We start from the raw sequence: 21297 nt of genomic DNA, 5'->3' as shown, positions 1-21297 counted from the left end.
CTGCCTGTTCTAATTATTGCCTATTCTGTCCTTCAAAATGACCTTGTAATACAACATTATTCAATAGACTTGAACATTCTCCCACCTTAATAAGGTTAAGTTGACTCTTTTTCAGGGCCATAAACATCACATCATCTCAAATATTCTTTATTTTTATTTTTTTGGCTTTCCAGAGTCTATTTTTTTTAATCTTTATTGTTGAAAGTATTACATATGTCCAATTATTTCCCCCCTTGACCTCTTCTAGCCCGCTCCAGCCCCCATGCCCAGGCCTTCATCACCCTATTTCTGTGATCATGGGTTATGCAAAAATGCATATAAATTCTTTGGTTGATCTCTTCCCACCTACTCACCCACCCTCCCCTGCCTTCCCTCTGAGATTCTGCAATCTGTTTCAATCTTCTATTTCTCTGGATCTAGTTTGTTCAACAGTTTAATTTGTTCATTAGATTCCACATATGAGTGAGATCATATGATACTTGTATTTCTCTAACTGGCTTACTTCGCTTAGCATGATACGCTCTAGGTCCCTCCATGCTGTCTCAAAGGGTAAGTGATCCTTCTTTTTTACTGCTGCAGAGTATTCCATGGTATAAACATACCACCGTTTTTTATCCACTCATCTGATGGGCTCTTGGCTATTTCCAGATCTTAGCTATTATAAATTGCACTGCCATGAACAAAGGGGTGCATACATTCTTTCTGATTGGTGTTTCAGGTTTCTTAGGATATATTCCTATAAGTGGGATTGCTGGGTCAAATGGCAGTTCCATATTTAATTTGTTGAGGAAACTCCGTACTGTTTTACACAGTAGCTGCACCAGTCTGCATTCCCACCAGCAGTTGTATTAGGGTTCCCTTTTCTCCACATCCTCACCAGCACTTATCATTTGTTGATTTGCTAATGGTAATCATTCTAACAGGTGTGACATGATACCTCATTGTCATTTTAATTTGCATCTCTCAGATGATCAGTGACTTTGAGCATTGTTTCATATGTCTCTTGACTATCTCTATGTACCCCTTTGGAAAGTGTCTATTAAGGTCCTTTGCCCATTTTTTAATTGGATTGTTTGTCTTACTTTTGTTAAATTGTATGGCGATTCTTATATATTTTGGATATTAACCCTTTATCAGATGTATCATAGCCAAATATGTTCTCCCATACAGTGGATCCCTTTTCATTTTGTTGATGGTTTCTTTTGCTGTGCAGAAGCTTTTTATTTCGATGTAGTCTCATTTTTTTATTCCTTAGTTTCCTTTGCCCTAGGAGATGTATCCATAAACATATTGCTATGAGAGATGTCTGAGATTCTGCTGCCTATGGCTTCTTCTAGGACTTTTATGGTTTCATGACTTACACTTAAGTCGTTTATCTATTTTGAGTTTATTCTTGGGCATGGTATAAGTTAGTGGTCTAGTTTCATTTGTTTGCATGTATCTGTCTAGTTTTCCCAACACCATTTATTGAAGAGACTGTCTTGATTCCATTGTATGTTCTTGCCTCCTTTGTCAAATATTAATTGAGTGTAATGGCTTGGGTCGATTTATGAGTTCTCTGTTCTGTTCCATTAATATACATGCCTGTTCTTGTGCCAGTTCCAGGCTGTTTTGATACAGTGGCTTTGTAGTATAACTTGATATCTGTATTGTGATCCCTCCAACTTTGTTCTTCTTTCTCGAGATTGCTGTGGCTATTTGGGATCTTTTTTGGTTCCATATAAATTCTTGGAGTATTTGTTCTAGCTCTGTGAAATATGCTGTTGATATTTTAACAGGGATTGCACTGAATCTGTAGACTGTGTTGGGTAGTATGGACATTTTAATAATGTTGATTCTACCAATCCATGAACACGGTATATTCTCTCACTTGTTTATATTTTCCTCTGTTTCTTTTTTCAATGTCCTGTAGTTTTCCAAATACAAATCTTTTAGCTCCTTGGTTAAGTTTATTCCTAAGTAACTTAATTTTTTTGATGCAATGGTAAATAGAATTTGTTTGTTTAGTTTATCTTTCTGAGAATTCACTATTGGTGCATAAAAATGCCATTGATTTCTGGGTGTTAATTTTGTATCCTGCTACATTGCCAAATTCATTTATTAAATCTAGTATTGTGGTGGAGTCTTTAGTGTTTCTATGTACAAGATCATATCATCTGAGAATAATGAGAGTTTTACTTCCTCCTTTCTGATTTGGATGCCTTTTATTTCTTTTTCTTGTCTGATCACTGTGCCTAAGACTTTCAGTACTACGTGAATAAGAATGATAAAATCGGACATCCCTGTCTTGTTCCCGTTTAAACAATGACTGGGTTACCAATGAGATCAAGAAAGAAATAAAAAATTTCCTGGAAACAAATGAAAATGAACACACAACAACCCAAAATCTCTGGGACACAGTGAAAGCATTCCTGAAAAGGAAGTTCCTAGCACTACAGGCCTACCTCAAAAAAACAACAAAAAACAAAAAAAAAGAAAATTAATAGTAAACTATTTAACCATACAACTTAAAGAATTAGTAAGAGAACAACAAGAAAATCTCAGAATAAGTATAAGTCAGTGGTTCTCAACCTTCCTAATGCTGCAACTCTTTAATATAGTTCCTCATGTTGTGGTGACCCCCAACCATAAAATTATTTTCGTTGCTACTTCATAACTGTAATTTTGCTACTGTTATGAATCGTAATGTAAATATCTGATATGCAGGATGTATTTTCATTGTTACAAATTGAACATAATTAAAGCATAGTGATTAATCACAAAAACAATATGTAATTGTATATGTGTTTTCCAATGGTCTTAGGCGACCCCTGTGAAAGGGTCGTTCGACCCCCAAAGGGGTCGCAACCCACAGGTTGAGAACTGCTGGTATAAGTAGAAGGAAGGAAATAATAATGATTAAAGCAGAAATAAATGACATAGAAACTAAAAATATAATACCAAAAAAATCAATGAAACCAAGAACTGGTTCTTTGAAAAGATAAACAAGTTTGATGAACCAGACTTATCAAGAAACAAAGAGAGAGGACCCAAATAAATAAAATTAGAAACAAAAGTGGTAAAGTAACAACTGACAACACAGAAATACAAAAAATTGTAAGAAAATACTATTAACAACTAATTGCTAACAAGCTGAACAATGTGGATGAAATGGACAAATTCCTAGAAAAATGCAATCTCACAAAACTGAATCAGGAAGATTCAGAAAACCTGAATAGACTAATCGTAACTGATAAATAGAAGCAGTAATATAAATAAATAAATAAACAAATAACACCCAGCAAACAAAAGCCCAGGTCTGGACAGCTTCACAGGAGAGTTTTACCAAACATTCAAAGAAGAATACCTAAACTCTTCATACTATTTCAAAAAATCCATGAGGAAGAAATACTTCCAAGCTCTTTTTATGAGGTCAGCATTATCCTAATTCCAAAACTAGATAAGGACACTACAAAGAAAGTAAATTATAGGCCAACATCCCTGATGAACATAGATGCTAAAATACTCAACAAAATATTAGCAAATCAGATCCAGCAATATATTAAAAAGATCACACATCATGACCAAGTGGGATTTATTCCAGGGATGCAAAGCTGGTACAATATTCACAAATCAATAAATGTGATACATTATATAAACTCTGAAAGACAAAAATCACATGATCATATTAATAGATGCAGAAAAAGCATTCGACAAAATTCAACACCCACTTTTGATAAAAATGCTCAGCAAAGTTTGAATAGAGGGATCATATCGCAACATAATAAAGGCCATATTTGACAAACCTATAACCAGCATCATACTTAATGGGCAAAAACTCAAATACTCTTTAAAAAGAACAAAACCATAATGAAGAAGAAAATTAACTCTTTCAAAAAAACATACCACTTTCTGCCTATTCTTAATCTCCATTTCAAAATAAAACATTTTGGGATCCTCTAGAACAGTGGTTCTCAACCTTCCTAATGCCGCGACCCTTTAATACAGTTCCTCATGTTGTGGTGACCCCCAATTTCATTGTTACAAATTGAACATAATTAAAGCATAGTGATTAATCACAAAAACAATATGTAATTATATATGTGTTTTCCATTGGTCTTAGGCGACCCCTGTGAAAGGGTCGTTTGACCCCAAAGGGGTTGTGACCCACAGGTTGAGAACCGCTGCTCTGGAAAAATTACCACCACTTGGCTTTGGATGTGTGATCTGGAGGGATTGAAGAGAGCACCTGCCAAGCGCAGAACAGCCCAGTGATGCACACCCAGCTTCCCCTCCGCGGCAGCAGGGCACACACGTTTCCTGGCTCTCCCAAGACAGACTACCCTGCTTTCCTTGTGTTTCTCAATTACATTTTAATAAAAGTGTAAAAGGCCAAAAAGGAAAGCCAGTCATCCCTCCATGTGCCTATCTCCATAGAGAAAGCTCAACTTCATATTTTTATTTAATGGTGCCTTTTTTCTGTGTCATTCAAAGGGCTTTTCTATCATGCTCTCATTGATCCTCTCAACTTAAAATAAACATTAAGTATTGTCATTACTACATGAGATGTAGGGGGAAAGAAGCACAATGATTGCGATATAAGGCTCTTCCTAAATTGGTTATTTTAAGAGTTGAAAGAGCCTTTATCGTATAATCCACATATGGTAGGAAGTTATTTCTTGTTTCTTACCTACATGTTTTGCTACAATTCAAAACTAACTTCCTTTGTCTTTAACTAGGCTCCTCAATTCCTTACACATACAAAACTAAGTCATTTAAAACTATTCAACTACTAGACTTTTGTTCCTTTGCATTCTGACTTTAGGAGTCAGAGTAAATAATCTCAGACAAGTACCCTCAGAAGTTGCCAAAAATTATTATTTCCAGAGAGTGTCCTGAGGCCACAAGAACCCTGGGTCATCTCTTAGACTATCACTGTATAGTGATCTGTGCTGATCGATGTCCACGATCTCTGGCCTGCTTATTAGGCAAGAGGCAGTTACATTTTTGAGTCAAAGTTAGCTGCACTCTGTTTTGTCATCTAACGTTTGGAAACACTGTCAATAAAATCAACCAAGGTTTAGGCTTAACCTTTATTATAATACTAGAGGCCCAGTGCACGAAATTCGTGCATGGGTAGGTTCCCTAAGTCTGGCTGGCAATCAGGGCCAATCTGTGGGGTGACCAGCTAGGTGATCGGGGGGGGGCTCCCCTGCTGGCACCTGCCTTGGCTAGCCTGGGGTCTGAGGGCTGGGGGCAGCTCCTGCGTTAAGCATCTGCCCCCTGGTGGTCAGTGCGCATCATAGCAACCAGTCGTTCCACTGGTCGTTCCACTGTTCGGTCGATTTGCATATTAGGCTTTTATTATATAGGATAGTAAAAAGTTTACCAGAACAACCCCCATTCCTGACAGTTGAGTGAACTGAGATTTTTCTCTCCATAACTGTATGGGACTAATGTAGCATTTGCACGCAATGCTAAAGGCATACGTATTTACCCAGGCTTACACTCTCAGACCTGCCAACTTGGTATTGTGTCTGAGACTAGCTATCCAGGCTTGTATCACAGTTGGGTCTTGAACACACCCTTGCTCTATTTACATACCATACAGACACCCATATCTATAAAATCATGATTTTATTCCTTTTGTTCCCCAAAAGCAGACCCCTACAAACACTAGTGCTTTAATCATCTCAGGTTCAATGACTAGAAATAAGAGACCTTGGAATCCCATGGTGAAAATTACAGTGAAATCAATCCACAGAGGGAGAAGGTTGACAAAAGGACATCTAGACAAATGATGACCCTAAAATCTAGTCATTCCCTTGTAAAAAAGATCTTTCAGACCCCCTCCCCAATTCTTAAGGGTAAAATTGATATTTGCAGTTCCTCAAAATCACTGCGCAGTTTCATTCTCGATTTCTTGTATATTCAGTTCCCCTATGTGGGAATTTTTCTGCCACCCACCACTCACCATCATGTCTTGCTCCCTTGCCTCTATGCTGATTCATTCACAGAAACTCACCTCATGCCACCTTCTTCTGTAAGCCATCGATGACCAGCTAAGACTAGATGCCTGTCTCCGTACGACCTGAAACCTCATCTTTCTTACTATCTGGTTGTGTGGAGCTACAAGAAAACTGTATGTACTTAGATCTTGCATCCTCAGCTCCTAAAACAGTGCCAAGCCCAGAGTAGGCACCTTCAGAGGAGGGTAGAATAAGAAAGGTAAGTATATCTTGAAGGCGATTATGTATTCAACCTTAACCTCAGGTGTCACATGAACAAATCCCATTCTGAGGCAATGCAAAGCCATCCTGTATCCCAGAACATAAAGGAATGTTTGGAGGAGACATTCTACTCATGTTCTCACCATCAAGAAACTTGAAATTTCTACATTTGGCCCATCTGATCTCCCAAATGCCACTTAAGGATAAATTAATTCTGCACCAACATAAAGAAGCTTATATCTGTGACATTTGCTCCATGGCACAAAGGTATAACGTGTAAGATATGGTCCCAAAATGGTGGTGTAGAGGGGAAATCTTGCATTTCAATGTCAGAAAAAAAAGTTGGACTCAAGTCCTGCTCTGTTCTTCACTAATCGTGTACATTTAAGCAATTGATTCATCCTCTCTGAGCTTGTTTCATCTGTGACATGAGGATAATGACAACTATTTCTAGGGATTGGTGAGAAAAACAAATGAATAACAAATGTGGAAGACTGTGCCAGCACAGAGTGAGCCCTTCACGAATGTTTGTTCCCACCCCCGCTTAGGGGGTGTCACCTACGTCCAAACAGGATGCACGGTGACGCAGTGACCAACATGCTCATGCCCGAGTCCTGCATGGCTGAATGAGGACAAGCCCTACAGACTTCATGTGCTTTAATGGTGCAAGAAACCAACGACGTTTTCTCCAAAATCCATACGTTGTTTCCATAAATGGGAATTGGAGAATTGGATTTCATATTACCTTGTCATCATTCCACTATGAAAATCTGTGTTTTCAAGATGCAGTGGCCCTTGCGTTCCCAGTCACTAGTCAGGGGCCTTCAAAGGTTTCCAAAGTGCCCTATTTCTTAAGCTGGGTGGTAGGTATATGGGTGTACATATTATTATTATTCTTTAAACTGTACATGAGTTCCTATAGACTACTTACACATGTGATATATTTCATAACTTAAAATAGGATATAGTGTTCATATTGTGAGATTCAAGTCAGGGATCCTGGGCACAGAAATCCCATGGGCATTTAGTAAAGATAATACCTTTGTGTTTTGTCCGCTTGACACATTTTTGAGCCATTAATGATATTTTAGAAGATTTACAGGTTAGTACTTAAGAGACTTTTAATGCACCTTGACAGTCTATTTCTGAATGACTCCAATTTCAACAATTCCAAAAAGGTGACTCAGAATCATGTGTCCAAAAAGGGCAAACCAGATTAGAGAGCAGAAGACCTCAGTCCTGGCCCCAATTCTTTCACCAACAGCATGGTAGATAGAGTTGCAAGCTCACTTCCACAGTATTCAGGAAACAGACTTAAGATCAGGTGGTACTTTGTCTAGCACTCTCACAGAGGATAACTGCAAAATATAGGCTATTTTATGAAGACAGGCTAAACGCTGCCAAACTGCTACTGCTCAGCCTTCTCTCAGGACATTCCTTACCCCCCAGTTTTTGGTACACTTATGGCAACAAGCTAAAAAATACTTTAATTAATTATTTATCTTCTCATGCTATTATTGTAATAATCACAGTAACAATCAAAGGAGACCTACAAAAGTAAACACAGCACTGATCAGTTCAATGGCACTACAGTTGTGTCATGCTTTGCCATTTACAATCACAGTCACAGACATTTGTACCGAGAAATCATACACACACCCACGAGGTGTCAGGAGACAAATGGGTAATAATGTAGGGAGCAGATGGGAGGACTGTCTCATAAACAGACTGAGCACATGCTTCAGATATAAGTGAAGTAAGGAGCCCCCAAAAGGGAAAAGAGTTTTATGAACTTACCCAGAAGCCAGCAGCCAGGAAATCTAACAAACTGCTAATTATTTTCAGGTTATCTGTGTGTTTTATGCTTTAGAGCAGTGGTTCTCAACCTTCTGGCCCTTTAAATATAGTTCCTCATGTTGTGACCCAACCATAAAATTATTTTTGTTGCTATTTCATAACTGTAATGTTGCTATTGTTATGAATCGTAATGTAAATATCTGATATGCAGGATGGCCGTAGGCAACCCCTGTGAAAGGGTCATTTGACCACCAAAGGGGTTGCAACCCACAGGTTGAGAACCGCTGCTTTAGAGGTTAGTGTCATTGCTGTTGATTTTTAAATTTATTTCATTTAAGGGAAAAACTCATATAATCTTTGTAGAATTTAGAACCTTCAAATGTTATCAACCAACCCTAGAAGCAGAAATCGTAATAGAATAGAGGGGGAAGCAATGTAAATATTTTTAGCCATCAGTTCCGCCTCTTGCTAGTTATTTCACAACTTTCTGACCAATAACATAAAGCCTATGATCAGAATGCAATATGCTAATCAGTTCACTCTAAAAAACCCAGTGGTATTCCATTATATGAATGATATTAAATTAATTTTGTTAGTCTAATGGTTTTCCTCCTTAAATAAATAAAGTCAACAATGATCTGCCCTTCACAGTACATAGTAATTTAATATGTCAAATGCCTTACCTGGCAAAACATAAATGTTAAATAAAGTTATGAAAATGTTTACAATAAATGACCATGGGTGGACTGGAACAACTTTTGGAAAAATGGTGGAAAATAAATGGTTAACTGCCAGCACATTCACTCGTGCTGGAGGACACAAAAAGGTTCACAGCAGTTGCTAAATTCATTTAGAGAAACTCACTTTATTTTTCCAACAGAGCTCTCACCAGCTAATCTGTATTACAACCTGCAGGAGTCTTAATACTCTCAGCAGGATCAAGATTTGGGCCACGCTGATTCGGCTATTTAATCTTGCGAGAGAACAATATTTGGCAGGAAAAGACCCCACAGCACTGAGGGGGCGTCCCAGAGGTTCGTTGTCAGCACAGACCGGGCCAAGATCGCCCAAGGTGGAAACCGAACAGCACTAAGCAATGTTTGTCACTTCCTTTCAGTAGCTCTGCGCTCAAACTCGTCTGTACACTCTCTGTGTGTATGGGAAACATACAGGTTCATGTGAGGCTCTTGTGGATATGTGTATGTTTTTTAGAAGCAAAATGTTTTCTCAATATTTTCGACTGGGTTATAAAAAAAAATTTTATTTTGGAAGTATCACTACCAAAGTTGGGGAAAGAGATAAAGAAAAAATGGCCTTAGTTTTATTTTCAAAACCTCTCAAATGCAAAAGCTCTGAAAACCAAAAGAGAGAACATATGTCTGAATTACTAAATGCATGCAGGAATTTATATAGATTTTTTTTAACCATCCTGAAATTAATGTTTGATGATCGATACTCTTCTATAAAAGAGCATTTTTTACAGTTTATATGTAATACTACGGTTTGATTAATTTAAATGATATTTTCTGGAAACCCATACTGACAGGCAGGGAATACATAAGGAGACAGGCAAACTTAAAAGTAAAACTGATAGCACCAATTTACAAAAGGACAGTATGAACCACTACTCAAAAAAAGAATGATTCAGTTAAATTCTTCAACAACTATTTTCAAATGCCTGTGGCAAGGGTTCGACTCCTTTACTTCCCAAGCCTCCTCTAAGGAGCACTTATCTCTGTGCAGCAATGACCTGCTCACCTGTTAGAGGATAAACTGCAAGCTCTGCGAGGTCAGGGGTCATATCTATTTTATTCCTCATTCTATCCTACTCCACCCACCTCCAACAAAGTGCCTGCCACAAAGTAAACACTGAAAAGTGTCTGTTAAGCCCAATAATTTTTTCCAAAAGTTGTTTCTTTAAAGAAAAAATTTTTTTTTATTTATAGATACCGAAAATATGCACATTTGAAAATATGATACAACTCTTTCAGCAATCTTGTCTCAATCTACACTTCAGTAATAAAGTCTCTCTCTGCAGTCTAACAAGTAGCTGCCGGGTATTCCTAACCTCATCATATTCCTTCCTTCCTTCCCTTGCTCATTTCAACGCCATTCTCTCCCTCACAGACCCCCTTGCACTGAGGCTCTCCTTCTCCGTGAAAGCCTCTCCCAGCCACTTCCTGTGTCCTAGCATTAGTCTAAAGCCCATACAAAAAGTGTTTCCCCATATTTTCTACAATCCACGGGCCTGGTGCGACGTGATGTCCACAGCAAATGTTAAGTGAACACCTCTGCACATGTAAAGCAACTGGGAAGGCCACTCCCGCTTCGATCTTATTCTTTATAGTCAAAGCACTGTGTTCAGAAGAATTCAGACATAAACAAGAAATGTCACTGCCCTCAGAGGCCTCATAATAAATTACCCAACAAAAGTAAATATTTAAACCCATTTGGGAAAATCAATTCTCTCTACAAAAAAAAAAAAGTAAGTTTCCAAAAGAACAGAATGATTTTAAAGGTTTTGTCCTCTTATTCTTTTTTCTAAACCTATACTCTTTTTCATAGTTTGCTAAACACAAGCACGTTCTGACACTTGTGTAATTGTAAGAATGCAATGGTACAAAAGCTTAATTCAAACAAATTAAAGGTTGACTTTGTTACAATTAATATAGCTGCAAGAGGAAAAGTCGATCCGAAAGAGGAGCAAACAAGAAGAAAATGATCATAACTTCTTGCTCTTGTCCTTGGAACCAAGTCACGAGGTACTTCACAAAAACAAGAGGTCCTTCAAACAGGAATTTAGAGGTATGCTTTCACAAGCAGCACTGCCTACAGTTCTGTGCACAGGAACAAAAGGCATCAAAACAGGCTTAACATCAGTGAAAGAAAAGCTGTAACAGAAAGTACAAGCAAAAACTAAAGAAAAACAATATTTATAACACAATTCTTCTAGAAAAATGAAATGCAAACTAGAAATCACATGGGCATATAATTTAAAAAAATTCTTGCTTCTAACTTGCAATCATGCAAGCTTCTTTAATGGTATAAAGTTGGTTTGGGTTACCAAAGGATTGTAATCAAATCTCTGGATGTCTTCCTTGATTCATGACCTCCTAATAAGTTGAAATGACACTTGACTATTACACTTATTAACTAACACAACAGGTTTTAAACTTACTTCCAAATATCCACTGAAAGTATAATTAGGTGGCATAATTATTAATGATAGTCCTATCTGGAGACTCCACAAATATATGTGTGAGATTTCTGGTTTTTCTTTAACATTCAATATAGTATGCATGTACTCTCCCTTAGGAGTGTTCCAAGGGTTATAATAGAATCTGGAAGAAGAGTCAGATACTTTTTAACTTTTAAATCTGTATAATGCACCAGAAATTGAGATTTTTTTAAAAAAACTAGTCTTTATTAGACTTTCCCTGTGGCATATGAATACTTATTTTCTATTGTCATACCTCTCCCCTCCTTTTTCTTCACATCTGCCCAGGCCAAACTGCCAGCACAGGGCATGTGAGTAATCTACAAAGCTCAACTGAGACCTGAAAAAGTGAAAAACATAATTGCTACTACTGTAAGTTATCTTTGTTTTTGTAAGTGACTATGACTCAAAAACCACAAGTAAAAAGAGGCTTGAAAGAGCCAACAAAGGATGGGAAATAGAACCTAAAAGGAATTTTGTTTTTTAGTTAAGATTGTTCAGTTTGAAAATAGGAAAAATTAAAAACTGATTTTATATAATGGGGAAAATAAAAAACTGATTGTATACGTTTTCCTGGAATGTAACAGGTAGTGTCATCCACCTCCACTAGTTACAACATGTTACTTATCTTTAAATTACCCTGTGATGTATGCAGATCATTTCTCATTTCGTCTTATTGTGAACTGGATTGTGTGTCCCCCACCCCAAATTCAGATTTTGAAGCCCTAACCCCCATGTGACTGTATTTTGAGATGGAGCCTTTAAGAAAGTCATTCAGGGTAAATGAGGTCATCAGGTGGGGCCCTGATCCTATTCAGTTAGTGCCCTTCCAAGAAGAGGAAGAGACACCGGAGACCTCGTTCTCTCCTGCACAGGCACTGAGGAAAGGTCATGTCAGGGCACAGCAAGAAAGTGGCCATCTGCAAGCCAGGAGGAGAGCTATCACCAGAAAGCACCCTTCCTGACTTGATCTGGGCCTTCCAGCTTTTAAAACTGTGAGGAAATAAACTGCAGTGGCTTAAGCCACACAGCCAGCGGCATTTTGTTATGGCAGCCTGAGGAGACTAATGGAAGCCCTGTTTTTCTCAGGTGCTTAGACCAAAAAGAATTCCCTGGCTCTGATATTTTAAAACCGGGGTAGCCCTTGCATTTCTAATATAATGAAATTTTTAGATGCCACATTAGAAAGCAATTGGTCCTTGCTTTACTGAAAGAAAACTGCTATAATCTGTTGATGAAGTTATAGAAATATTTAAGTGCAAAATAGGTGAAAGCAGCACAAAACAAATGTAGTTCAAAGCAATTTTAAAAACTCCCTCTCTTGCAAAGAGAAGTTTCAAGAGAAAGAATATGCAAAAGTAGTCAATCTTTTTAATATCATTGCCTCATTCATGTACTCAACACAGATGTACCTGCTCTGTGTACAGAGTTATTTTAGGTATTAGCAATTCTGTATTGAAGGGATTGATTAATTCCCTACAGTACTACGCTCTTATCCTAAGAAAATTTTATTTACCTAGACTTGGATGGGAAGGCAGACTCTTCTGAAAAAAAAATTGAGGAAATACCAAAAATAACCCAACATATCCTTAATAAAAGTCAGTCATTTACTGTACAACGATTAATTAGGTAACTACTTTATGCCTGAGAATGATGAAATGAAGGAAAGATCTGGAAGTTTTAAGGAAGAAAATCAATGTGATATCTACATAGATCTTAATAGATGTTTGATTGAAATAAATTTAGAAAGAGTAAAACTCCTTGTAATAATTGCCATTATAAAATGAAATGCACACAATTTGAGAGGTAGTCACTTCTCAAAGGATCAAAATGGGTGTGTTTGTCAGGGGATGTCCTGAGTAAGTCCCAGAACTGGCAGCCTTGCCTGGGCAGAGTAAGAAGCAATGGGAAAAAAAAGATGTGTTGGCACAAGAAGTCAATTAATCTGTTTATTAATTTTAGCTCTGTGCTAGGTCCTGGGGCTACAGAGAAAAAGACACAGCCCAACTCTCCAGAGATTCAGTCTAGGAGGGAGAAAGCACCTAATGCAGCTGTAGAATCAGACTGCCAGGTTGGGGAGAGGAAGAGCAAGGCCAGGGAAGAGAAGGCAGCCTCTGAGCTGAGCAGGGATGTGGAGAGTGTGCAGATGGCCTTCCAGGCAGAAGTTTGAAGTGGATAGGGCTCAAGTCCAAGACAGACACCCAGGCTGGAGACCTCAGCTGGCACTAAACAGGGACAGCCGCATACCCCTTGCTAAAGTTTCTGCATTTTATCCCAAAGGCAATGGGGAGCCAAGGACAGATTTTAAGGAAGAGAGTGACATGATTAGATGTGTGTTTTAGGAACCTTGCAAGAAACCACCAATAGAGGGAGAAGAGGCAGTACTGTGACAGGTGAGAACAGACAAAGAGATACAAACCAAGCAAGGCACAGAGAGGGCCCTAAATTAAGGACATGACAAGAAAGGTTAGGTGCAAAGTGCCATGAATGCATTCTTGGATAAATACAAAAAACAAATTGAAAAAGACATGAATAATCTTCATCTTCATGAATTTAGAGGGGTAAAACACATACCACGTGAAATGCTAATTAAAGCCAAAATGTGGAATGTGATGTGTGAAATGAGCAGTGCAGATCATAGTGCTATCGCACAAAGCACTATGGTGATTCCGTGAGCTCTCTGTAGCTGGGGTCTGAGTGTGTGTCTAGGATCAAGGGGTGGGGATGTCATTCACGGATAGTGTGAAATTGATCCAAACAAGAGGAATGACTCATGCAAAAGCCTCAAACAAATTAGCTGGCCAGGCCTAAAACAAATGAAAGAATAGTGTTGAAGGACAGTGACAGATGAGGTGAAATAATTTAGAAGCAGATTATGGAGGGTCCTTAGAGTCAGAATTAAAGAGCTTAAAGGGATTAGATGTTATCCTCCTCAAAGTGGAGGTCCAAGGAAAAAATTTTAGTGGGTCATAATGAGGGTCTTAATGAAACAGATATTTTGGAAAGTCATATGGTGAGAGTGTTTAAGATACAATGGAAGGAGCAGAAAGAGCCTGGAAGGAGATAAGGCCAATTAGGAGGCTCCTGCAAGAACTCAGGCAGGATAAGGGCCTAAACACTGTAGGACTGAAAAAAAAAGGGGGGGGGATGGGGAAAAGGGATTTCACAAAAGACGGATCTTCAGAAAACATTTGCTGGATCCTTCATCTTTGGTTCCAAAAAGAATTCATACGTGTTAATTCTTTTATTATAGGGGCCCTTTCAGACAATGCCATTTTATAACCACAACTCTTGTACTTGCCATGCACAAGTAATTACTGGTCTGGGATGTATTTGTTTCTTTAAGTGACTGTGGCTAAAAAATTGAGGATAAAAAGAAGAGATCAACCTTTGAAGTTCCGCCCTAGGTGGAAAAATAAAGCAAAACCAGGTGTTAGGGAAACCACAGATTTGGAAATGAGAAAGGACCACAAGGTAATTTTCCATACATTTTTCTCATGAAAGTATAAGCTTTCCTTATAGAAATACTTTCCCTGAGGAGAGGTTGTTCAGAGGCTCTAATTAGACTGGATATGTCAGTCTTCTGAAATGAATAAAGTATTCATACATGTGTTAGGTATTAGAAGGAAAATATATGTTATTGCCCTATCACTTTCTCTGACATAGTTGGTCTTTGCTATAAAATAATGCTGCTGACCCACTATTACTCAAAAATGCATCAGAGTCACTGGTTGAGATAAGTTGGAGATAAAGTGTGATCAACTAAAGTAACATGTAAATTTGCTCCATGAAAATAATAGACACCAAAGGCTTAAATCAAAACCATTGACCTAATAATTAATCATCTATGTTAATCAACCCAGTTATGGTTTATAACAAAAATGCCATCCTATTCTCCTTTCAAATTTAGTGTGCTACATTTTACTACTCAAAATTAGATTGCATATAAATTTTCATTATAGAACTTATGCTTCTTGTGTAAAGGAACAAAATTAACAAATAATTTTTTTAATTTTAATATTAAATAACTTTCTAACTTTTACCTTTCTCGCCTTAAGAAAACATTGTTAATGTTTGCCAAATATTAAAACATGGAGAAATCCTACGTCAGTTGTGCAGGTTCATATAAGATCTAATTGCCTCATATACTCTAATTTTGCCACCAGTTTACAATTAGCATGCATTTCTCATGCATGAGTTGACCCAATTACATAACAAAATTTGCCTTTGGGGATTTCTCTTGACTGCTTGTCTTCTGTCCACCATACAACTCAATTTCACACTGTCAGCAGCCTGAACATGGCCACAGTCAGTCTCTGTCAAAATGATTTATTTAAATTACAAACAGAGACCAGATCCCTAGATAGTCATCCCTCCCTTCATGCTCACCCTTACACTCAACCCAACTTTGAATCAAATCTTTTAAGAGTCCATAGGCACTGCGATTTAATTATTAGGCCATGTTTACCTCCAATAATCTAATGTTTTTAAGTTAACTCACAAAGTCTTAGGGAACTAAATCAACAGTACTCACTCGAGCTTATTAATGAGCATATAATTTATTTTGCATTCTAAGAAGTCAATGAAAAATTATGTAACCACATCAAAAAAACTAAAAATAATCACATTTTAATATCAAATTACAGAGACATTCTTTGTTCCATAATGTTTTAAACAAAGACCTTCAACCTTAGCTTTTTTTGTAAAGTCAGTAAGCATTTCTTATGAATGAGTATGCAAAATTGAAAATGGTAGTAAAACAGGCATTTGGGAAACAGGAGAGAGAACCAAAATTATAGATCCTGGCAGGGTAAGGGGGAAAATATAGAGCAGGTGAAAATAGTACCGTCTGTGCCATCAGTGATCTAAGGAAAGGGCTTCTAAAGATTCCCACTGAAGCCAGCACGCACAGGCACACACACACATGCACACAGATACACACAATTACTTCCTCTGTGCGTCGCGGACAAGAACAAATCTTGACAAATCACATAATGGTACACTTACTATTTCAGTCAGTCTGTAAAATACAAGTTTTGTCATCTGGGGCTCTTTTCCTTCCCCTTCATAAAATATTTCTCCGCCACCTGAAACAAATTTTTAAAAAAGCATCTAAATTCTATCTACTGCACAAAGATTGTAAAAGTGTCTCGGAGTTGAACTTTACCATTTTATTTCACAATTTATCCACAGACTGCCTTAGCTAATTGAAAGTGCAGCTTATATTAGTGTCTGAACAGGCAGAATGAAATACATCAGTAACCTTCTCAAGGTTGGATGAGTCCCTCAGATGTGGGCCGTGATTCTGCCTCGCTCTCCTGCTGCTGGTTCCCTGAATGCACTACTTCTAAACATGAACGTGGTCATCACCTGAATTATAATTACCCACACATGCTAGAGCTACATGGACAACAGAAAAAAAAAAGGTTTTTAAAAATATCCAGCACAGAAATTCCTCAATTCATGTTTGTTCATTGTCCTTTAAGAACCTTTTCCTAGAATATCAATCACTAAGGAAAAAAAAATTGTGGAGGATAATTCTGTCATTTGTGAATTTATGCCCTAGGATTGGGCTGAGAAGGCAGAGTGGGGGAGATACTAAGACATCTTCTGGAATTTCATGTAAAAAATTTTTTTATTTGGAATTTAATTCTGTTTCTTTCCAATCATTCAGCACATTCTGTAATCCGGCCTCTTTTCTTATTCTTTCTGCAGCTCTACTGAGTAATATAGCAGAAGAATTTTAAATTGCAGCATTTAATAAATCTCCCAGGTTCAGTATGTTGTCATTATAGATCCCCAAAGAAGGAAGTCAAGGCTAAACCCACTCTCACCCTTTCATTACACACAATTTCAAATGTACAGCTGTATTTTATCCCACACCTCACCAACATATGCAGACTGAGTGGGCGTTTCCAAATGATTTCAAATCCTGGACAAATGATTATGAAAGTGTGTGAAAATTTTTTCATGTAACTGACACAGACACAAGCAATCAAAAATGCCCATTCATCCATAACGTATTACCCAAAACACCTAGGAGTGTCATTAAATCCCCTGTTTTATGTCTTTATACTTTCTTTACTCCAAAGGGGATTAAAGGCAGCTTAGAAAGATCCAGACAGATTGGGGGGAGAAGGGGGAGAAGAAAAGAAAAAACTCATGGACACGGATAACAGTGTGGTGATTGCCAGGGGGAAAGAGGAGAGGGGGAGGTGACAGAGGGAATGGGGGGGAATAAATGGTGATGGAAGGAGACTTGACTTTGGGCGGTGAACACGTAATACAGTGTACAGATGATGTGTGGTGAAATTGTGCACCTGATACCTGTATAATTTTGTTAACCAGTGTCACCCAATAAATTAAATAAAAGGAGGGGATTCAGACAACATTCGAAGCTAAATAAAGTAAAACCAAGTTAAAAAATGAAACAAATGGAAAAATAAAGATTGTGAAGACCCTGGCTTAGTTAACCCACCTACGTCATCCTGTATTAAACTTGGAGCTCAAATCTCATATCCCTTCTAATTTCCAGGATGAGCCTCCCAGCACCTCCAGCAGAGAGTCTGATGTCTGTCCAGTCTGGACATTTTCTCACCTTCTCCACCTCAAAACAGACACAGACCAGGCCACTGTCAAAAACTGCTGTCTGAAAACAGAAACAAAACAAAACAAAAAAACTGCTGTCTGCATTTGGCCAATATATTTCAGTGTTTGGGTTTATCTGAAAGTAATGTGGAAAATGGAACTGGCCAACATACCAGCTTTCAGATTAACCCATGTTTCTTACAAAAAAAAAGGTCTTTGGCTAATATGGAAAACCCCGTGAGATCATGGAAAAAGTTCATAAAGTTGCAGCATTTCTAAATGAATAATAAATTCACTGACCTCAGAATACTTAACAGCTTCCCTTCTTCAAGAGTAAATCCTTACCAGTAATATTATGAAATCTGTATTTTCTACTACTATCCACATATTCACATGCCTCATTGTGCTACAAGTACTACTTGCAAGACTTCTATGGTTGCTAATATCAAGACAATTGCAATAACATTAAGATATCTAAATTACAAGCTTTTAAAAATCAGCATTGTCTAAATTATAGGCTTAATCTAAATAGTATTTAATATACTCTTATGTGTATGATATATACATGTATATACATACCTGTGTGACAAGGGTTTTTGCATAATGAAGAGTGGATCTGCAAACAGCCTCTGGTATTGAATAAAATGCATATTCCTGCTAATGATAAAGGTTGGTGAAATGATCAGTTCTTTTCTTATTAAATATGAATATTGGCTGAATTTGAATATAAATTAAAAAGCTTACCTTTCAATCCACTGCAATCCTTGTGTTAGCTGTCACATCGATATCTTAAGCAGAATGTTTAGCTCTTTTCGAAATAAATTTCTGTGATAGTTGAAGATTTATAGCTTTGTTTTGTGCAGCATTATTTTTATATGTTTAATAAAAGTTCCCCAAAATAATGCACACAAAAAAGAGACGCTACTGAATGTAACTGCCAGTGAAATATATCTTTAATTTGCATTTTTAAAAGTAAAAAATCAGTTTTGATTTAAGGAAAAAATAAAGAGAAGAGAAAGACAGATGAGCGAGTGATCTCCGGTATTCGTGAGTGAGGCTTGTTGAGATCGAGTAGAAAAACTAAGGGACAGAAGTCATGCATCCTTAAAATTCATTCCTTTCTCTTCAAAGGAAAAAAATACTTCATAAAATGTCCATTTAAAGAGCAAATAATGGGTAAACATTAGGTAAATTTGGGGAAAAAAAGTGTTTGCCTCCTCTCACACCCTACATGTTTTTTCAAACATTATTCTGTTTTTGAACTTTTGACAAATGAAATTCTTTCTCAAATTATATACTATTCTATCTGCAAATTGTCACTCTATATATAATCATGATGGCCATGTATCAATGAGTTTAAAACCATTTGCTAATTAAACATTTCCTGGTAATTAAGGCTACATAACGTAACGTTTATATATACAAAGTTTAGTGACTATACATGACACACAAGATAAACTTCTCATGAAAAATGCGTATTTGCACACTTTTATATCATGCACACAGTTGTTGATTTCATTAATATTTCCTCTTGAATACCTAACATTGAACTAATTTTTTCTTAATAAAACACATTTTAACAAACTTTATATCATACTTTGGAAGAATCATAATCACAGACATAAATTATAAAAAGTAAGAATAGCTGTTTGTCCACCTGTAATAAGTACTGAATTAACACTTTTTGGTACCTAATATGCTTTGAACTTGTTAGTCTCAATTTTCTTTTAAAAACAAATACATATTACTGAGTAAGATGCAGCTTTCAAATTCAAAGTGACTTCCTATGTAAATGTTTATTTTTAAAATGAGATGTAATACTTCATTTCTATAAATATCTAAAGTATAAAATCTTATATACACATAATTAGCAAATATGAGATTCCTCAAGATACTTGACTTTATATGTATATTTTTTGTATGCTTATCCACAGCAAAAAATAAATAAGTAAATAAATAAAATGTTGGGTTTTTTAACTTAGCTATGAAAGTCCTATTTTGGAAGAATTCAAAAGCGGAAGACCATTCAAAATGGAATAAGATGTTAAATTATAATAACTTCTGTTAAGTTAAAGAAATATAGACATTGCTATGGAGGTGTTAGGTTCTAGATACCTGTGATAAAATCAAAGGGAAGGAATTCCACAGATGAGCTTGGCATAGTATATGAGTACAATGAGTACTGCTTACATACCAAAGCAACAAGAATACTTCCAAGTCACCCAATCTCACTGTCTCATCCAGAAACACAAGTTAGGGCTATGACATCACTGAACAGCCACCTACATTACTGATCTGTTCCTGAGTCCTCTTCAGCCTCTGCAGTTCCGGTGTGTCAGTTACGATGCTGAAGCCCCGCCCTTTGCTTTCTTCAAAATCTCTTTTGTACTTGACCTAATGGGGTGGGGAGATAAAAGAAAGAAAAAGAAAAGAGAGGAATCACAAATCCCACTCAGGATAGGCCAGCGCCAAAAAGGCTGCTAAAATTGGAAGCAATGCCTCTGGACACAGCTCTCTCAGCAAGCGGCACAGGGATAGGCAGGGGCCTAGCCAGACTATCTGGTTATAGCCCAGCCACTCTACTGACTTGTGATCTTAGGCAAGTTACTTAGCCACTCTGCGCCTCAGAGGCCTCATCCATAAAATGGCAACAACAACAACATTTAAATAACGCTATTTAATAGGTCCTAAGGGTAGGATCAAATCTAATACAGTAGTCCTACCTAGCCAATAGCAAGCAAGCAAGTGTTCTGTAGTCGTTATTATTATTATCACCATTAATAGTTGTACTGCTGCTGAAGAAAAGGAAAAAAGAAAAACGTGGAAAAAGAAAGCTTAATCTTCTGTTCCTGTGCCCGTCTTGTCCGTGACAAAGCACCATTTTTGAGCCTGGATTGCACTATGGATGAGAAAGACATACAAAATCAGCAGCAGCTCGCCCTGTCCTTAGGAAGTTTTCATTCTATTTCATAAGGCAAAGCATGTGGATGTGATTGCACACTGCTGTATTGCTAAATGTCAAGTATGTAAATGCTTACGGAAGTATTTATACCATAGGCCACACCTAGAGATTAAAAGGCTTGAAGCACAGGCCCTTAGCATACTGTGTGCTGAGGTACCTAAGATTTTTTTTTTCAGTGTTAAAATACACTTTGTTTCTAATTATAAGCCAGTGAAGCTGAATTCTGCCGTTTCCTTGAGGGAATGGAATAACTAATGCTTAATCCTTCTAGAGCCCTATCTCCTATTATTAGCATAATGATGATAACTGTCATGCCAGTTAAATATTCTGTTTGTCAATGACTGAGATGGTTATATCACTCTGACTGTTCTTATTTCTTTAGAAGCCTAAATATTAAGAAATATTAAAACAGTTTTGATAACCCACTTTACACTCATAATCATCAGTTTCAAATTAAAACGTATATTAATAGTTAACATTTAAGGTAGCTAATAAAAATATGATTCAGTAAGTGTAACTTTAAG

The 21297-nt window shown here is 37.2% G+C and overlaps 1 protein-coding gene across 4 annotated transcripts in view; it reads right to left on the bottom strand.

Moving 5' to 3' along the window:
- The window catches only part of LOC102423699 (LIM zinc-binding domain-containing Nebulette-like), a 248262-nt gene that overhangs the window by 37961 nt on the left and 189004 nt on the right, over nt 1-21297 (bottom strand). Inside the window, exons 4-8 of one of the 4 annotated variants that reach the window (XM_023758572.1) lie at nt 20098-20205; nt 18391-18465; nt 17702-17872; nt 16231-16310; nt 10012-10897 (exon numbers count right to left, since the gene is read on the bottom strand). In XM_023758572.1, the coding sequence (XP_023614340.1) occupies nt 17717-17872; nt 18391-18465; nt 20098-20205 (339 nt within the window). In that variant the 3' untranslated portion in view covers nt 10012-10897; nt 16231-16310; nt 17702-17716. Of the gene's footprint in view, nt 1-10011; nt 10898-16230; nt 16311-17701; nt 17873-18390; nt 18466-20097; nt 20206-21297 lie in introns of those variants that run through there. The other 3 variants (XM_023758574.1, XM_023758573.1, XM_023758575.1) reach the window with 3 other exon arrangements.

Source organism: Myotis lucifugus, unplaced genomic scaffold, assembly GCF_000147115.1.
Source record: "Myotis lucifugus unplaced genomic scaffold, Myoluc2.0 scaffold_132, whole genome shotgun sequence".
NCBI lineage: Eukaryota > Metazoa > Chordata > Mammalia > Chiroptera > Vespertilionidae > Myotis > Myotis lucifugus.
The sequence above is the reverse complement of the archived record's forward strand: the minus strand, read 5'-3'. Positions and strand labels throughout refer to the sequence as shown.